The 21,070-nt window shown below is 37.0% G+C and overlaps 1 protein-coding gene across 3 annotated transcripts in view; it reads left to right on the top strand.

The window, feature by feature from the left end:
* Nucleotides 1–21,070, top strand: part of ADGRV1 (adhesion G protein-coupled receptor V1) — a 583,497-nt gene that overhangs the window by 490,533 nt on the left and 71,894 nt on the right. For all 3 annotated transcript variants that reach the window (XM_074383772.1, XM_003920760.4, XM_074383775.1), the window contains exon 86: nt 9,526–9,683. In XM_074383772.1, the coding sequence (XP_074239873.1) occupies nt 9,526–9,683 (158 nt within the window). The remainder of the gene's footprint in view (nt 1–9,525; nt 9,684–21,070) is intronic.

Raw genomic sequence — 21,070 nt, 5'->3', positions numbered from 1 at the left:
CTGTTTAGATGCAGCAGAACTAAATATTAATGTCCTACCACACCCACTGCATCCCAGCACTTTCCTTCCTATCTCTTTCGGCCAGTCTGCAGATCTGCTGTATCCTCTGTCACCTTAATGCTAGCTCTTCTTTTCTACAACATTCAGATTTCTTCTGAACATTGCATCTGAAGAACCCAGGCTTCTAAATATCACAGACCTGTGCTTTTCTATCCCTTTGGCTTCCAGCTGTTTTTCTTTCTCAATGGTTCTTCATGCTGCTGTGACTACCATGTGCTGTGAAGTCTCTGGGTCTGATTCTCCTTAGGGTTCTGTAGCACCATGGCTCCCAACCAAAGGGATGTAGAGATTAACGTGTTAATTAGGTTAAACTACTTTATAAAGAGTATGCTAGAAGAGTGTTTCTCAGACTTTTTTTTTTTTTTTTTTTTTTTTGAGATTGAGTTTTGCTCTGTTACCCAGGCTGGAGTGCAGTAGCATGATCTTGGTTCACTGCAACCTTGACCTCCTAGGCTCAGGTGATCATCCCACTTCAGTCTCTAGGAAACTGAGACCACAGGCATGGTACCACTATACCTGGCTAATTTTGGTATTTTATGTAGAGATGGGGTTTCTCCATGTTGCTCATGGTTGGTCTTGAACTCCTGAGTTCAAGCCATCTGCCCACCTCAGCCTCCCAAAGTGCTGTGATTATAGGCATCAACCCCTGCACCAAACTATTTTTCTCAAACTTTAAGCCTTTTTCCTGTTTGCTCCAAGAATACCAGCAGCCAGTACTTGTGGCTGCAGCATTTACCCCAAGACAATTTTGTCATGAAATATCTCTTTTATTATTTTCACATCTCTCTAGTATGTGGACTTCGGAAACAAAAGACATAATTCTTTTTTTTTAATTTTTATTTTTTATAAGAGATGGAGTTTCTCCATATTGGTCAGGCTGGTCTCAAACTCCTGACCTCAGGTGATCCAGCCACCTCGGCCTCCCAAAGTGCTGGGATTACAGGCATGAGCCATTGCGCCCAGCCCAAAAGGCATAATTCTATTTATAGCATTCTATTTTTAGTAGTGGTATTTCCATTTACAATATGTAGTAATTCTCTATCATTGAAATTGTCAAATCCTAGAAAATGTAGCATTCCTACGCATGATGTTAACATCCTTCTGGAGCAGTTGTTGGTGGAAGATTCATTTGATGAATCAGATTTTTCCAAAATAGAAGAGTCTGATGATTCAGACAATTCTGATGTTAGTTCTGTTTAGAAATAACTCCAAGAACAGTTTTTATATTTTCTTTTCACATTGACAATCAGCCAAATTTGCTTCAGCCTCAAAGAACATGTTTATGTAAAATTAAATGAGGTTGGCAGTGAGCTGCACTTTTTTTTCTAAACAGGATTAATATGCATAGGAAGCACCTGGGGAACTTGTGAAACTTCAGATGAGATTCAGGAGCTCCATAGTGGAGCTGGTGGTGGTGGTGATGATGCTGATGGAAGAACAACACAACTTCTGGTAGAAGACTGGATTCAGAAGTGCTCTGCATTTATTGGAAATATATTCTCCCTGACAGGAGGGACCACACCTTAGGCAGCTTTATATGCCCTTCCATGCCCAGCATGGAAGCTAGTATGTGATTGATATTTAAATGTTAATTGGATTATGAATGAGCTGAGGACACTTGAAATACTGGATTTTCTATGCCATATTTTTAAGTGAGAGATTTTCAAAAACTTCTAAGAACCAGTTAAATCAATGAGCATTTCTTAAGGATCTGATTGTGCAAAGCTCTAGAAGAAATAGAAAGAAAATGTTACAGTCCTTGTGCTCAAAGAACACTGGCATATTTGCCACTAACTCAAATGTGTCTATACTGGAATTGTGGAAATAATTTTAGAATTGTAGAGATAAGGTGAAGGCCAGTGAGCCTGTTTAAGGTTCTAGCAATTTGACATTTTATGATTTAGGCGTCATTTTCCCCATATGTATGTAACAATAACAGGTTATAGTTATGTTTCACTGGGTTAATGCATGTAAGGATTGAGTTTCATGCCTGGCACACAGTAAGTGATTGCTAGCAGTAGTGGTAGTGGTAGTAGTAATACTTAATTAGTCTTAATTATCCATCCAATTCAGTTTAGGAAAAACTGTTCCCCTCTCCCTAAGTTCATATGTTTTCTTAATGGTCCATTTCACTTGGTAGAGATTGTCTGCAGTTTAATCTTAATAGTAATGTTGTTCAAAGTATAAACTTAAACAAAAATGCATTTAAAATTTAGTTAATTCCCCTGGATATGAAAACTGCTATAAGCTCTATAACAGAAAGACAGAAAGAAGGGTATATTTTCCTACTTACAACTGTTTAAACCCAAACTATGTTTCTCCTGTTCTCTGATGTTTTCATAAATTTATTACTTTAAAACAATTAATGTGCTTAAAGTGTTTCTCTAAATCTCTCCAGCCATTTTGGATTGACCAGGAAATACATACATACACACACAATGCATGCATACATAAATTCACAAGCAAATAAAAATGCATGTTAAATAAGAGCATTATCTTTGGAAAGTATGCAAATTGAGTATACAAAGAAAGGAATATTGAAATTGTAAATAATGTGTTAGACTTTATTTATAAAGAATAAGCATCTATAAAATTAATAACATCTGTGTATTCTTCAACTAATAAAAGCAATAAGCAGATATACTGTACTCTCTATACAAATTGGAAACCAGTTTGTGATAAATGGTGAGCAATTCTTGATTGATAGACCATCCCTTGAGTTCCCCTGATAAAGTAGGTCATCACTATGAATTTCCATGTAGAGAAGAAGAAGTTGTTGAAGTGACAAATGTGTCTTTTAACGTAGAGGCTATTATTGGAGAAATACTCAGGAGACTTCTGAGGGAGGCTGACACATAAGCCTGTGAATCATGACTATTATCCTTGTCTTAGTGAGAAGTACTCACAAAGAAGACCTGGGAAACATTTATTGTCCTTTTACTACCTAGGTCCTTTTCATTACCTACATAACCCAGATATAACCTGGCTGTCAGCTGCCTGTATTTCTTCAAATTTTCCAGCTTGCTAGGGTCAACCTGTTCTTTAAAATATAATTTAAATGGATGCAAATCACAATCTCATGCACAAGGAGTTCCCAGCGTCCATTCCAGTATTTTCAGTGGTTGTAAGTGGAGATCATGTCTCTCCTAGACCCCTCTGCCTCTAAACTCCTTCTCATGAAGATTTCAGACGGGAATAAAGAAACTGAGGTACTCCATGCCACCCACATAAATTTTTTAAAAATTAAGTTGGGTAGCGCAAGGGAAAACATTTCAGTAAGTTTAAAGCGTTACCAAGGAGAGGTAATAATCTTACTAAATTAGAAAGTGACTTAAAGCATTGTGAATGCTCTGAGGGTAGACTTGGAAAAGGAAAAACTGAAGGTCATGAAACAGCATCTACTTGTTTCCTCTGGCTAAATATAGAGAAAAGATGAAGTCCTGACAAAATTTTGAAGTAAATTAAAATTGTCTGTAGGTTATAATAAGAAATTTATCCATAAAAGTTTAAAAAGGAACAGTAAAATTTAGTCATGTGGTTGTAAGGCCCCAAAAACCTGTTCGACACCCAAAGAGAGAAAGATCCCTGGAGTTCTTTGAACCTGGTTGAGCTGGTAATTACAGAGAACACATTCTCCTCACCCTTTTTAAAGAAGCAAATCTATATGGCCTTTGTCTCACTTTCCCTTCTCATATCTGCCAGATCTGTTCTTGAAGCAATAGTTGCCTACACGTTAATCAGCTACTTCCACAGCCCTGGTGCAGGCATCGCATTCTGTCTACTTATTTCTTATGTTGCATTCAGTTTTTCCAAGAATTCATTCCTAGACTTATTTCAAAAACTATTCTACATGACATTCACAGTTTCCTAACACCCCACATCACTTTCATGTGATCTAATCCTCAAACTAACTACCTGAATATACTGTACCTCTAGTTTGAATGGACTGGAGGAAATTCTGGTTGGTGAGGCTCCTATTTTTTTCTTTCAAGGGTAGGATATAGTTCATTTATCTTGAGCATTTTTTAGTAGTTGGGAGAAATTTTATTTTACACCAGTAGAAATTTTATTCAGACAATATTGCTCAGAAAATCAGAATAATACCTATTAGCTTTAAAAGAGGAGTTAAAAGATAAGTTAAAACAAGAAGATTTTAAGTATATTAGGCAAAATCTGGTGATGCAGAATCATAGCTAGTCCTACCTCCTCTCCACGGACCATCAGGGAGTGGGAACCCCATCTGTTATCTGCACCGTGGGTTATCTTGGTAGCCCTGCCTCCTTTGCAAATGTTAAGTTTTTTGCAACACCGACTGACTCCCTAATCCCTAAGAGGTAGTACACAAGGCAGGCAGTTTTTGTTTGAAGGAGACTGGGATGGAGTCCCAGCTGAACAGCAGAGAGCAAAGGGACTGGCCCTGAAGTTCTGCAATGCTGTAGGTAGAGGAGAAGGCAAGAGGAGCTGCCAATGCGAACAGGCATGCTGTAGGAGCAAGCCCTCCTCCTTAACATTCTGGCCTGACATTGACCATGTAGAGGATGAACATGGAGTAGGTACCCTCAGGGGCCCAGCACTTCTGAGAAGTCATGACTTGTAGAGCTCTGAATAAAAGGAGAAAAGTCATTTTCCTGCCCCTTTTCTGAAAGGATGAGCCATCAGTGTCAAGTCATCCTATAAGCAGGGAAAATTGCAAGAATATGTTTAAGAGCAATAGCACTTACAGAGTTCGTTTCTGTTCCTGAGAGGAGCTGTGGACATGTCTGGTTACCTCCATCCTCCCAAAGGTTCCACATTGCTTGCTTAATTTTTTAATCAAAATGATGTGTCATCAGTTGGAGATTACCTTTTAAAGTTTGTTCTTTAAAGTAGATGAAAGTTCTAGCAAAGTTTTCCAAATAAGAAGGTGAGCCCCAAATATGGTTAGCCACAGGAGAACATGGATGTTGGACAGTCACATCTATACCCATAGCACTCTGCACGAAATCTTTATACTTGTAGGGCAACTCAATAGATTCAGTAATTTTCCCTATTTTGCAGTCCCAAATTGAATTGTAGTGACAGTTTTTAAAACGCAAATAAGGCAGTGGAACCTAAGCATGATTCTTCATCAGTATCTGAATTTGTGTAAGCATCTTTAGGCTTCCTGCTGTCAATAGAACCCATAATTCACATGAAAAAAAAGTAACCACTTGAAGCCAATATACATAAGAACAAGTAACCAAAATGACCACTATTTTTAGTGCAGAAGCATATTCAGTATTAAGACCATTATTGTTTGCCCATTTTATTTAATCACGTGCCCTTCATGTGGAAGAATCAGGTCTGATTGCATACAGATGAGTGTTCAGGTAATGATTCAGGCTTTGTGCCATCAAAATTAAATTCTAAAAGCCAATAAATTTATCATTCTTATATCCCTTTGCAGATACAGAGTATGTATTGAAATATCTCTTGAAATATGTCTTATTTACATGAGGAATACATTTAGCAGATTATGTTAATTAGAAATAGTATCTGAGTTAGGCCTTTAATAACGTATTTCTTTTTAATATAAAATTGAGACACTCACAATAAAATAAAATAAAATAAAATAAAATACCTAGGAATACATCTGGCCAAGTATTACAAGGAGAATTACAAAACACTGCTGAAAGAAATCGTACATGACACAAACAAATGGAAAAACATTCCAGCTTGCAGATTAGAAGAATCAATATTGTTCAAATGGCCATACTACTCAGAGCAATCTACAGATTCAAGGCTATTCCTATCAAACAACCAACATCATTTTTCATAGAATTAGAAAAAAGCTATTCTAAAATGTATATGAAACAAAAAAATAGCCTGAATAGCCAAAGAAATCTTAAGCAAAAAGAGCAAAGAGGCATCACATCACCTGGCTCTGTACTACAGGGCTATAATAACCAAAACAGCATGGTACTGATACAAAAACAGATACTGTATATAGATCAATGGAATAAGTCAGCAAACTGAAAAATAAAGCCACACAACTACAGACGTCTGATCTTCTGCAAAGCTAATAAGAACAAATGACAGGGAAAGGACTCTCTAGTCAATAAATAAATGGTGCTGTGATAACTGGCTAGCCACATGGAAAAGATTGAAACTCGATCCCTTCCTTACACTATATACAAAAATTAACTGGGATGGGTTAAAGATTTAACTGTATAACATAAAACTATAATACTCCCCAAAGGAAACCTAGGAAATATCATTCTGGACATAGACACTGGCTCTATGTCCATTGAGTTTTCATGACTATGACCCCAAAAGCAATTGCAACAAAAACAAAACTGACAAGTATCAACAGAGTAAAAGACAACTTTCAAAATGGGGGAAAATACTCAAAAACCATGCATCTGACTAAGGTCTAATATCCAGAATCTGTTAGGAACTTAAACAATTTAACAAGCAAAAAACAAATAACTCCACTAAAAAGTAGACAAAAAACATGAACAGATACTTCGCAAAAGAAGGCTTATGAGCAGTCAACAAACATATGATAAAATGTTCAACAATATCATCAATCATCAGGGAAATGCAAATCAAAACCACAATGAGACACCATTTCACACTTGTCAAAATGGTCATTATTAAAAAGTCATAAAACAACAGATATTGGCAAGGTTGTGGAGAAAACAGAATGTATGTATACTATTGGTGTGAATATAAATTTGTTCAGATCCCATGGAAAGCAGTTTGGAGATTTCTCAAAGAACTTAGAACATAACTAACATTTGACCCAGCAATCCCATCACTGGACATATATCCAAATGAAAATAAATCGTTCTATCAAAAAGACACATGCACTTGTATGTTTACTGCAGCAGTATTCACAATAGCAAAGACATGAAATCAACCCAGGTGCCCAACAATGGTGGGTTGAATAAAGAAAATATGGTACATATAAACCATAGAATATTATGCAGCCCCAAAAAAGAATGAAATCATGTCCTTTGCAACAAAACGAATGGAGCTAGAGACCATTATTCTAGGCAAATTAACACAAGAATAAAAAGCCAAATCCCACATGTTTTCACTTATAAGTGGAAGCTAAACATTGTATACTCTTGGACATAAAGATGGCAATAACAGCCACTGGAACCTGATAGATGGGGAAGGGATGGAGGTGGGCAAAGATTAAAAAACTGATTTGGACATTTTGCTCACTATCTGGGTGATGGGATAATTCACATCCCAAACCTCAGCATCATGCAATATACTCATGTAACAAACTTGCACATGGACTCCCAGAATCTAAAATAAAAGTTGAAGTTATTTAAAAAAAAAAATGAGGCACTATTTTCCCAAATTAAAAGAATGAGTGTTTTCCCTGGTTACTTATATTCTGGATTCCTTCTAAACAGGCTATGCATTTTTTTCCTGAGTTTTCTTCAAAGTCTAGTATTTATGGCTGTATTATAATCTAGATTTATTGATATTATATTTTGGAAAAATAGAGAGGGTGGGGAAAATATTTTAAAAGAAACACTTCATACTATTAAGATTTCTTGTAATTAAAAGTATAGTCTTGTAACTTGGAGGTGTATCTCTTACAAGAATACTTCAAAAGCACATTTTAGATATTGAGTACCTGTTTCACTTTCCTCCATTTTGAGATTTTCATGCAAGATTTATTGTAAAGCACAAGTGGATGTTATGATGTATAAGCAAAAATTTCTAGTTACATCTCTAAAATCATTTTGCCGATAATTTCAGTGTTACCAAAATAAATAAATAAAGTTTGCCTTGAACTTCATTGTCCTATCTAAATCCAGTAATAATAGATACAGTTATGCAGAATAGCTTCTAAATGGAGAAATTATCTTCATTTTCAAGAAAGAATAGATGGCTCTTGGGGAAATGTATAGTTCAGGAATGTCAAAACTGTCAGTTACTCAAAAAAAACAATATCGTGGGGATGACAGAGTGAAGCCCTGGGAATCCTCAGATTTGCCTTTAAACAATACCTTCTCTCATGTGGTTCCCAAGGGATGATGGGGCTGGAAAAGCAAGGCAAACTCATGCTTTGTTATTAGCTCCCTAATTGTGACATGATCTCTCATCCTTTATTTCCTCTGTTAGTCCCCTCTCAGGAAGAAAACTCCAAATGGAGAGAGAGGGAAGGAAGGAGAGAGCAGGAAAGGAGAGAAGGGAGAGGGGGCGAGGGGAGAGAGCAGGTGGCTTGGCTCCTCCTATGCAGGAGCAGCAATAGTCAGTCTCTTTGACCTTTTACCCTGAGGAGCCAGAGAAGTCAACAGAGGTCCCTGCAGACATGATCAGCCATTGACAGGACACAGTGTCTTTGTCATCAGCCTCATGGCCGTAAACCCTGATGGCATTCTTCTTTTGAGGTTAAATAAAGGAAGGAAACACAAAGGAACCTGGAACTCTCCCCAGAATCTACCAAGGAATTTGAAACATAAGCTGGGCATGACTAGATCAGTGATTCCCAAAGTGTTCCAGAACACATTAGTCCTATAGCGTGACCATATTTCTGTGTATCTGTGTGTGCACATGTGTGTGAAAAAGCAGACGGATCTATTTTCATTGAACTCTAGGAATGATGGGTTAAACAAAATTTGCTAAATGCTTTATGTGAATTATTTTGGTTAATCTTGACAACTAACTTTTGTTGCATACATGATTACAATCTTTATTTATTTATTTATTTTTATTTAAATTTTTTTTAGATGGAGTCTTGCTCTGTCACCCTGGCTAGAGAGCAGTGGCATGACCTTGGCTCACTGCAACCTCTGCCTCCTGGGTTCAAGCAATTCTCCTTCCTCAGCCTTTCAAGTCGCTGGGACTACAGGCACCTGCCACCACACTTAACTAATGTTTTTGAATTTTTTGTAGAGGTGGGGTTTCATCATGTTGGCCAGGCTAGTCTCGAACTCCTGATCTTAGGGGATCTGCCTTCCTCGGCCTCCCAAAGTGCTGGGATTATAGGCGTGAACCACTATGCCTGTCTATAATTCTTATTTTAAACATGAGAGACAGTTCAGAGAAATTTAAAAAATATGTCTAAACTGACTCTTCTTTTTTAAGATGTGGTGCTGAATTCACTAGCCTGATTTCAGAGCCCAGATCTCTTGACTCCATGACTTTCTGTGGCATTTTTAAAATGAACAGATATGTACCCTTAACCTCCATGAGATGTATATAGATAGTGTGCATCTCTCAAATTTATTTGGCCATTACCTTTTTTGAAGTTTTCTAAACTTTACATGAGATGAATGTTCAAGGAACCTACTGTGTAAAACAGTGGGCTAGATTTAATCAGATGTTGTACTCAAACAAAATTTCATTTTAGCAAACCAAAAACCTGATGCTGCCAGCAACCTGATACAAAGAGCTAGTATAAAGTGGTGACGCGACACGTTCTGAATTTAGAAATATCTGCACTAAAAGTGACTGAGTTACTTCTCATTTCTCTTCCAGCTGTTTTATTCCAAACATCTATGCTGCTTTGTTCACTGCAGCTCTTGTTCCTTTGATGTGCCTCGTGGTGGTGTTCGTGGTGTTCATCCATGCCTACCAGGTGAAGCCACAGTGGAAAGCATATGACGATGTCTTCAGAGGAAGGGCAAATGCTGCAGGTTTGAAAGGAACTATATTTGTACTTTGGAGATGGAAACCCTTTAATGGTGGGAAAATGTCACTGAACATTTTTTTTTTATCCAAAAGAGGGAAGTTAGGCCCAGCTTTCAACTCTGAAGCCACAAGTTAAGCTATATCTCTCTAGTTTCTCCTGCTTCTTGGTACCTCTGATGTCTCTCTTTCTTCAGGGCTCTGTAGGTTTTATTGCTTGTTCAAATTTTGTCATTAAAATATTGGTGTCCAAGTAAATGAGTCACAGCCTTGGGAACCATTTCCCAATCTTTCATTAAGTGAAGCAATAATAACTTGTGTTCTACCTGTGACGTCTTTTCACTTCTCTCTGATTCTGTGACTTCTGCACAGTGGAACAAACCTCCATAGTGCTCATGAGTGTCCATGTGGAGCTCTGGTTGTGCTGACAGATGTTTAAAAACATATGTAATCAGACAATTACATAAGTGGCTACACATGTCTGGTTACTTAAGAGTGCAAGTCTTTCTAGTTCAAATTGGCTCTCACTGCAGCTCATTTTTTCCCTTTGAATCATGCTTAACAGAGATTTTTATGATTTGATTCTTTTTATTTTTGTTTTTAGATTAGAGTCCCTCAGAAATTTTCTTAACTGGAAGCAATAACCACATACCTACGTACAGAAAATGCTCTCTAAAATGTTATATGAGTGACTGGGATATTAGGGAGCATCTTAAGGGGATATTAGGGAGCATCTTAAGAGCTGGGAGTGGAGGATACTCTTGGGCCAATGAGGAAAAGAAGTAATCTTTTTTCTAAGTTTTACAAATCTAAAGTCAAATGAATGACAGTCTTAGATGAATTCTTCACATTTTAAGTGCTTGTCAAAGTTTAAGCAAGTAGCATATATGATATCTCTACAATAGTGTCTAAAACATTATTAGGAGCTCAATAGCTATTGTCACTTGCTGGATGTCACTCTAATGTAATGTAATTCTAGTTCCTGAACTTAATCAGTTAATATGCAAAAGGATTTTCCTTGTAGTATAAGGAAAAAACACTAGTTTGTATTACTTTGTGGGATACTTTGTAGGATAGCAGTATCTAGCCAGCTCTTTTCTGTTCGTTCCCATTTAGCATGCATCATTGTGTTGGCAGATTTTTTTTTTTTTTCTGAGACAGTATCTAACTCTTTCACCCAGGCTGGAATACAGGGGCACAATCCTGGCTCACTGGAGCCTCTGCCTTTGGGGTTCAAGCAATTCTCCTGACTTAGCCACTTGAGTAGTAGCTAGGACTACAGGCATGTGCTACCATGCCTGGCTAATTTTTGTATTTTCAGTAGAGACAAGGTTTCACCACATTGCCCAGGCTGGTCTTGAACTCCTGAGCTCAGGCGATCCACCTGCTCTGGCCTCCGCAAGTGCTGAGATTACAGGTGTGAGCCATCATGTCCAGCCAAGGAATATTGTTTAAGGTTATGATTAATCTTAACTCCTTTAATAAAAAAAATTCAATGTATAAATTCTACTTTTTCATGGGACACAGAATTTATCCAGAAGCTGTTTTTTAGTTTTAATACTTTTTATTTTTTGATTACATTTTTTTAAATTTTACTTTTCTTTCTTTTTACATTTATGTTAGGTTGAGGGACACATATGTATGTTTGTTATGTAGATAAACTGCATACGTCATGGGGGGTTGGTATACAGATTATTTCACCACCCAGGTAATAAGCATGATATCCAGTAAGGTAGTTTTTCAGTCCTCCCCCTCCTCTTTCCCTCTACCCGCAAGTAGGCCCCAGTGTCCCTTAGTCTCTTCTTTGTGTCCATAGGTACTCAATATTCACTCCCACTTCCAAGTGAGAACATGTGGTATTTGGTTTTCTGTTCTTCTGTTAGTTCACTTAGGATAACAGCCTCCAGCTCCATCTATGTTGCTACAAAGGAGATGATCTTGGTTTTTTTATGGCTGCATAGTATTCCATGGCATATCTGTACCACATTTTCTTTATCCATTTTTTATACAGCCATAAAAAATGGATAGGTTGATTTCATGTCTTTGCTATTGTGAATAGTGCTGCAATTAATGTATGTATGCATGTGTCTTCATGGTAGAACAATTTCTATTCCTTTGGGTACATACCCAATAATGGAATTGCTGGGTCAAGTGGTAATTCTGCTTTGAGTTCTTTGAGAAATAGCAAACTGCTTTTCATAAAGGAGGAACTAAAATACATTTCTACCAGCAGTGTATAAGTGTTCCCTTTTCTCTACAACCTTGCCAGCATCTATTATCATTTAACTTTTTAATGATAGCTATTCTGACTGGTGTCAAGTGGTATATCACTGTGGTTTTGATTTGCATTTCTCTAATGATTAGCAATGCTGGGCAGTTTTTCATATGCTTGTTGACTTCTTTGTGGCACATATGTCTTCTTTTGAAAAGTGTCTGTTAATGTATTTTGCCCACTTTTTAATGGGCTTGTTTGGTTTTTGTCTGTTAATTTATTTAGGTTCCTCATAGATTCTGGATATTAGACCTTTATCCGATGCATAGTTTGTAGAAGTTTTCTCCCATTATGTAGATTTTTTATTTTCTCCATTGATATTTTCTTTTGCTATGCAGGAGCTCTTTAGTTTAATTAGGTCCCATTTCAGAAGCTGTGCTTTTAATCAACTTGAGATTCCTCTTATTAAAATGTACATTCTTTTTTGGGGGGAAATGTTGTTTGTTTCTTCCTCTAAGTGACAAAATTTGTTGTTTTATATCCAATGTAAAAGTGCCATTGTGGCTGGGCATGGTGTCTCACACTTGTAATCCCACCTGATCACCTGAGGTCAGGAGTTCAAGACCAGCCTGGCCAACATGGTGAAACCTCGTCTCTAATGAAAACACAACAATTAGCCGGGCTTGGTGGTCAGCACTTGTAGTCTCCAGCTACTTGGGAGGCTGAGGCAAGAGAATCGCTTGAACCCCAGGAGGCGGAGGTTGTGGTGAGCCAAGATCACTCCACTGCACTCCAGCCTGAATGACAAAGTGAGACTCCATCTCAAAAAAAAGAAAAAAAGAAAAGAAAAAAGTGCCAATGCTTGCATGTTTTCAACAATGCAAACATAGGGGGCTAACACGGTGAGTTAATTCTTTGAATGAGTAAATCACCCCATGTATCTCTTGGATATGCTTCATTAATGATATAGTAGAGAAAACAGTACCCTGATTATCAGAAAAAGATAGCCCTCAAGCATTGAATATAAGGCAAAAGTTCCAGCACAGTTGTATCTTAATGAGGGAACCCTCTCTTGTGATAAAATGTGAATAGAAGTATTGCCCTATTGTGGTGTTACAAATTTAAAAATGTATAGTATTTCTAATTCCCCTCTTCCCATGGCAGTTCATTCTAATAGTCATTATACTTGAACTCTTGCAGGAGTTTTCTGATTAGTATCTCTGGTTCTATGCTTTTTCTTCTCCATTTTCTTATCTAAGATGTCTACATTTAAAAAAATATAAAGTGGATTTCCTCATTCTCCCGCATTTCGGTCAATATTTCTCTCACTGCCCAAAAAGAAAGTTCAGTCTCTTTAGCTTACGAGAGTTTCCACAGTCCTAACCAGGACCATCTTTCCATTCCCAAGTTAGTTACTATTATCCTGTATTCTAACATGCCAGTCTATTTACCTTTTCCTAAATTTGCCTGATAATGCCGTCTTTGCTCATGTAAAGAAACCTTTACTTTGAGCTCCTCCCCATTAGTTGGTAAAACTCATGTGCTCCTAAGTGATATGAGAAAATGTAGATGAGTGAGAGACAGGTGCAAGAGGCTTATCACCCTCCCATAATTTTTATTAGTTCTACAAAGCTTTCCAAAATAACCTGAATCTAAGCAACAGTGATGTGTTTGACAATCACAAGTTAATTCTCCTAGACCTCACTTTACTTCTTTACAGAAATTCTAGAAACTTTTAGTATTCTCCCTCTTTTGTGAAGCCTTAGGAATTGCCTCTTTATGGAATCACATCAAATAAGAATTACTCATTCCCTCCTCTATGCCTTTAAAGTACTTGTCCCTTTAGGCACTGTAGCACTTGTCTTAGGATGGAGTGGTCACTTGTTTCGGTGTGTGTGGTTGCTTGATTTCCTTAATAAATTATTAATTCCTTGAGGGCAGGGGACATTTAATATTCATCTCTGTATCCCCGGGGCCTTGCAGAGTGTTCAGTGGATAGCAGGAGCATAATTAATATTTATTAATTAAACAAATAAATTAATAATCATCAATGTACCACAAAAGTCTATAATTGTATAGATGAATACCCAAGCTAAAAATAGCAATAAGAAGAGAAAGTATAATATTATCAAAGTAGAAATTAAATGATTTAATTTGCTGATCTGCTTGTAAATATCCCTCAGTTATTTTTATTTGGACTATTTTTATAAGACAGAGTTTTTAAAGTTTTACTTCTATAATTCCAAAACTACATGTTCAGCTTTGCCCTCAGCCTGATCTTTTATATTTTTATTTTCAACCTACTATAACTTACCTATACTTGAATATGCTCCACTTAAATTCAAAATTTCTAGAAGAAAAACTTCTATTTATTCTACCGTAGAGCACTTGACACTCTCTTTTAATCTTTTTGCTAAAATTCCCTTGTGCTGACCTGTAAAATATCCAGTTAAGATGGCACTGTAAGTTCACGTTTTGCCCTTTGCCTTACTCTATATACAGAATAGCCAAAGATAACATATAACAAAAGAATGTTAAAAAATACCATGAGCACCTCTACAGAACAGAAATCAAGCAGAAACACCAAATGTACCAGTAGGCTAGGCCAAAACCATAGACCGATGTTTCCTGGGCCCAGAAGCTGGTAGATGCAGGAAGTTTTGTTAGGCTCAAAGTCTTCCATGATTTCTATAGAACCAAACTCTAAGCTAATCACTTCCTTTGTGGATTTAATGTGCTGACAACAGGAGCAACTTTGCATCACATTATTCACTGGTTATAACGAATACAAGAAGCCATCCCTTACATCCTGTATTTTTAGTGACTTTTTTCTTCCCATCATCCCTTAATTTCAAACAGAGTTCAAATAAACTCAGTGAAACCCAAAGGAATGGAGAGAACAAAGAATAAGTATCCCCCTGGGCATGGCCTGGGACAGGACAACTTGGCTTTTTGTGGCCCATTGACTGTCATAAACCAAATTTTTGAAGGTCAATGGCTCCTAATGAGGATCATTCGCCTCCTCCTCCCTTCAGTGGGTGGATGTGCAGTGAGAATGAGTTATGATAAAGGTATGTCCCTAAACTAAATTTCAGTGTCTCAAACAGCATTTTAAACAAAGCCTATAATTTTCGGGCTTGGTTTTGATCTCTGACAATGATAAGCTTGTTTCTCCTTTTAGGCTCATTAGTGTTTGCTGACTCCTTTCTGATTCATAATCCAGTTCTTATATGAGGAATGATTCATGAATCAGGAGAGGAAAATGCATTTGAATATGGAAGTAGATGATTACAAATCTCTTCTTCTAAAAATCCTACACATAGATTTCAATATGATATATGAAAATGAAAAGGCGGCTTCATCCAGCTAGCCATGTAATGTGAACGTGAGGTATTTGGAATCTCCTGGTACTGTAAGGGCCTCATCTCTTACCTGGAAGAATTATTTGAGAATGAATGCTTCCATTTCTTCAGCTTTAGAGTGAGCAATAATAGTAATGCAAATCAAGATTTTATTATTATTACAATTATTGAAAACTTGTTATAATGAATATTGTAAATATTCATCACTTACATACTAAAGTTGAGTGACTTTTTTCCTTTGTCATTTTTAAAATTTCAAATAGAGTTCAAAGGAAATGAAATCCAAAGGAAAAAGAGGGAAAGGAAAAAGCTCCCGGTAAATAAACTGTGTTGCAGTCTTCAAAGATGGCCACCATCAGTTACTTTTCTCCTTTTGTATAGGTGCTACTCCTCACATCAAAGGATGGAGACTGCTTCTCATCCTTTTACGTCTGGGCTGGCTTTGGACTTGCTTAGACCAATATAATGTGATGGAAGTGATGCTTTCCCATAATGGGCCGAAAGTTTAAGAGGAATGGCAATTTTAGATTCCTTTCTCTTGGAAGCCAGCCACCATCTAAGTTCAGTTACCCAGAGACCGCCACAGTGGTAGAAACCCCAAGCTGGCCATGTTTAGCAGTGATGTGCAGAGCAGGCTCGGCCAGCCTCCAGTTGTGTCAGGCAAACCAGCTCTGATTCCAGACATGTGAGTGAAGAAGGCTTCTTGTAGGTTCCAGCCCCAGTAGACACCACATGGAGTTGAAAATCTGCCTAGCCCCGATTGCAGATTTGGGAGGAATAGTACATTATTTTATTTTAAGTCACCAAGTTTGGTGCTAGCTTATTATGAGGCAATCAATAGCTGAAACATTCTGGTGTTTCAGCATCCTCATTATACTCACAGCAAACTTACAAGTATGTCATTGTCCTTTTAAATGTTACTGCTTTTAGAAACCTTCAGGATTTATAAATAAAAATGGAAAAACATGATATCATTTTTTTTCCTAAAGCAGAATTGGGGCTTCTGCTAACATAAAGTAAAAGTGATCCTACCCAGTAATAGTACGTACTTGAATAGGATCCAGAATGACCAACAAAACAGGTTTCACATGTCCTTGGCAGTTAAATGCTGTTTGTAGTCTACTCCCAGTTCCATTTCTGCAAATAAAATAAAAAAACAATGCCTAGGGGCCTAAGGAAAATCCCAGCTTTTCACTCTACCGTGAACAGACACTCCCACTCAAGCTTGGAACAATCTTTGTGAAGCACAATTCACTCTTCCTACATTTTGCCATTAGTGGTGGGGAAAATTCCAAATATTAAAAACATATACATGTGGATGCCCATTCTCTGCCTAGGTTTCTGACCTCAGTCCTCAAAGATTCATATCAGAAATCTCTCTGCCTGGAAGATGATGTGTTTGTTTTCTTCATTATTCAGTGTTTGTTTTCTTCATTATTGTTTTTGAAAACATATTGCTCACGAAAAACTCCTACAACAATAACATCAGGAGTTTCCTAAGGCTTTTCACATCCACATGAAAAGTAAAAAAGAAAATTGCATTGTTGAGAAAAGGCTTAAATTTCTGTTGAAACACCCCTGATTTACATTTGTAGCCAAAAAGGAAAAGGGGCTGACCACTTGTGGGAAACCTGGGCCTTTCCAGAACTCAAGTTTCCTGGATCTCTTACTTTAATGAACTGCCTTTGCCAGTCTCAGTTGGAGATGGATGAGAACAAAGGCAATCCTCAATTCAGGCTATTTCAGTAATAAACTATTATGTTTAATGGACATCTTTTTTCTAGGTGGACAGAGGGCACAGAGCATGGATATGGGGTGAAGGAAGAGTAAAGGGCTGGCACTGCTTGTAAGTGGCAGGTGTTCTTCTCCCTTTGGGCCTTGGTAGTCCACATGATGGTTGTTGTCACCACCATTACTGCCACCCATTAAGACTCACCATTCATCAGGCACTGAGTTAAGAATTTTGTGTATACTCTCTCAATTTATATGTGTATATATATATATATATATATATATATATATATGTATATATATATACATAATATCTGTACATATGTATGGGTACATGTGATATTTTGTGACATACACAGAATGTGTAATAATCATGTCAGGGTATTTGGAATGTCTATCACCTTGAATATTTATCATTTCAATGTGTCGCGGACATTTCAAGTTATCTCCTAGCTATTTTAAAATATACAATACATGTTGTTAACTATAGTCAACCTAATTTTGCTATCAAACATTTTATCTCCATTTTTGCATGAAGCCTATGAAGCCGGTATGATTTCCTCTAGTCAGACAAGAAAATCAAGGAAATGAGAGTCTTAGAAACGTTTTCACATTTACAAAGCTGTTAAATTGTGAGATTAGAATCGTAGGTTGATTCACAAGCTCTCCAGAGCTGCCATTGTTGTTAGCATCAGTACTTCTGCCCTTACCATTTTGTTTTCAAAACGCTTCTTGGTAATAGTGGCATGTAAACATTAAATATTAAGCTTAGAGAACTCTAATTTCGTAAAAGTAATTATTAGACTTCACATCCAGCCCTGTCCTGCCCCACAAAAAAAAGAAAAAAGAAACTTGAAGCCATCAGGGTTGGAAAATTACTCCTTCATCTTCCACTTAATCTGATTTCCAAGAAAGATTGCCCCCTTTTTACGGTACTTTTAAAAAACCTCCCTAGTTTTCCTCACTATTCTCATATGTAATGCAAGAATAATAATACTATTTAATTTTGTAGAGTTGTGTGAAAGATAAAATTTTAATTCATATAAATATTTAATATACTTCCTGAAACATACTGAGCACTCAATATATGTTAGTATTTTTGTTAGTATAGCAACCTTTTCAATATGTAATTGGTACAGAATTCAGTCAGATATGTCACTTCTTTCTTCTGTATACTTCATCAATATCTCTCAAATGTTCCCCTCCCTTTCTTCATGATTTTGCCTGATATATTAGCTCAGACTGCCATACAAAGTACCATAGACTGGGTGTCCTAAACAACAGACATTTATTTGTCACAGTTCTGGAGACTGGAAGTCCACGATCAAGACATCAGCTGATTCAGGCCCTGGCAAGGCTTGCATAGACATTTTGCTGTCCCTTCTCATGGATGGGAGAGATCCCTCTCATGTCTCTTCTTATAAGGGCACTAATTCCATCATGAGGACTCTACCTTCATGAGATTATTACCTCCTGAAGGCTCCATCTTCAAATACTATTGCCTTGGGAGTTAGGGCATCAACATTACAAATTTGGGGGATTGAGGAAACAATTCATTCCATAGCACCTTGGTGATGTCTCCCATCAGCTTACCTTTAGACTATTACAGCTGTCTTGAGACCAGTGTTGCTCAATTCTTGTCTATCCCCATTCCACACTTGAAGCATTCTAAAAAGCAAAATTGACCATGTCACAAAATCATCCAATGACACTCATTAGACCGTCGAATAAATGGAAAAATTCAGGGGCTGGGCATAGTGACTCACGCCTGTAATTCCAGCACTTAGTGAGGTCAAGGCATCTGTGGTCAGGAATTTGAGACCAGCCTGGCCAACATAGTGTGAAACCCTGTCCCTACTAAAAATACAAAAATTAGCCAGGTGTGATGGCAGGCACCTGTAATCCCAGCTACTCGGGAGGCTGAGGCAGGTGAATCACTTGAATTCAGGAGGTGGAGGTTGTAGTGAGCTAACATCGCACCATTGCACTCCAGCCTGAGCAACCAAAGCAAAACTCTGTCTCAAATAAATAAATAAATGAAAATTAAAATTTACTACTTCTCCACATAGTCTCTAATGCCCTAACCATACTTAACTAGTGCTGCCACCTAAAACTGGTATGACAACTGATAAAGCTGGACTTAAATAACGCAACTAAATTCACTCTTGCTTGCTGAGTTCATCACTTAGGGTGATAAGAGAGGAGACAGAATAGAATTGAAACAAATTCTTGATACTCATCATAAATAAGTTTCAGTAGGGTGTTAGTGGAAGATATGCTAATGTGATACACACTTAAAGCCAATAACTAAGAGTATTAAAGTGCTGTTGTTGCTTAGGTGCACTGCATACTCTTTGACCCTTAATGTGGCTGGCATTTCTTGTTGATGTGTGTGTCACTGCTGTGCCATACCATGTTTGACCCAGAGAATTAGTGAAACATTCCCATTATCAGGTGTGTACTTAGGCTAAGGAAGTTTTCTATTTCCTTGCTATTGTTTTCCAAGTTAATAATAAATTGTAATTTTCCTGGCAGTTCCTATTTTTTTTTCTGAGATGGAGCCTTACTGTATTGCCCAGGATGGAGTGCCATGGCACAATCATAGCTCCCTGCAGCTTAAGTCTCCTGGGCTCAAGAGCTCCTCCCACCTCGAGCTCCCAAGTAGCCAGGGCTATAAGCACATGCTACCATGCCCAGCTGATTATTAAAATTTTTTTTATTTAGGAACACTTTAAAAAAAATGGATGACCAAAGTCTTCTATTCAACTGTTGGCTAATGAAAATATTGTTACTGATTTTTTAAAATGTATCTCTCTAGGATTTGTATTCAGAATGAGTTTATATAAAACTTGACTAGAGAATAGAAAAATTTGTATTTTGAGGCTGTTTTATCTTGGAATAAGTATGGCCCTGAAAGCACTAGGTTTCTCTCTCGACCTGGTCAATGAGCCACCTCAGCTGGTATCAACATGGTGATACTGTTACGCACTATAGCTCTCTTTCCCAACTTCTTAGGTGTAAATTCCATTCTTGGTTTGCAACTTTTTCCACATATTATTTATTGTTGTTTTCATTATTTAAATTTACTTCTAATTTATAATTCAGTGCCTACATAGTTCTATAATGAAATAATATAGTCTACAATCATTTGTATGATCACACTTTAATTACATGAATCAACTGGTACATTATTAAAGAGGAGATCCAGAAATAAAGAAAAATGGATTTACCAGTGCTAGAGAAATAGGAAGTAGGGGAAGGTAATTTGGGGAATTAGCAATTGAATCATAAATTTCCTTCAAAATGAATGCTTAGCACAATACCCATGATCTAATGCTATACTCAAAAGTTTACATATTATAAAACTCAGGTGAATAGAAGAAAGTGTCATTTTTATAATATGTTGGTCTTTTTTTTTTTTTTTTTTTTTTTTTTTTTTTTTTTTTCAGAAAAAAGTATACCATATTAAAGATGAAGTGTGATTTTCACTGGGCTAGAGGCAGTAACAAACTTTGATCCTCACAGAAGTACTCTCAAAAAAAGGACGCATGTAGTTGTGAGCTTGTAGCAAAAAGAAGCTGTAGCATCTACCATACGTTTGCTAATAATATCAGACACACCTGTGAACCAGTTTAACGATTAGCAATTTAAACTCTATATAAAAAAAAAAAAAGAGAGAAAAAAAAAAACCATGGAATTAAAATGCCACAAAAATCAAGGTCTACATGTAATATTGACAAGCACATACAGAAATAAAATTTAGTGGTCTGTCGTTGGGTGAAATCACTTTGATCAAATTACCTTGATCACTAATATACAAGTATTAGACAGCCTCCTTCTCCCCAGACTATACACACAGCATTCAATCCCAGAATTGCCTTTTTTTTTCTCAAAACCATTGTTTCCCTTTTTTTTCTCTGTGAGGGCTTTGTCCAACGTTGTTAGTAAGAATGAGCAATAAGATATTAGTTCACTCTCTTATTCATTAAAATATCTGCCACACCCGTGGGTATTGTGCCATTGTTTAAATGGATAACAAAAATAAACCTTTATATAACACAGGTATCAGACGGCTTCATGATCAATCGTC

The sequence above is a fragment of the Saimiri boliviensis genome, chromosome 1, assembly GCF_048565385.1.
Source record: "Saimiri boliviensis isolate mSaiBol1 chromosome 1, mSaiBol1.pri, whole genome shotgun sequence".
Taxonomy (NCBI): Eukaryota; Metazoa; Chordata; class Mammalia; order Primates; family Cebidae; genus Saimiri; species Saimiri boliviensis.
Note: the sequence above shows the minus strand (reverse complement) of the source record. Positions and strands in the feature narration are given on the sequence as shown.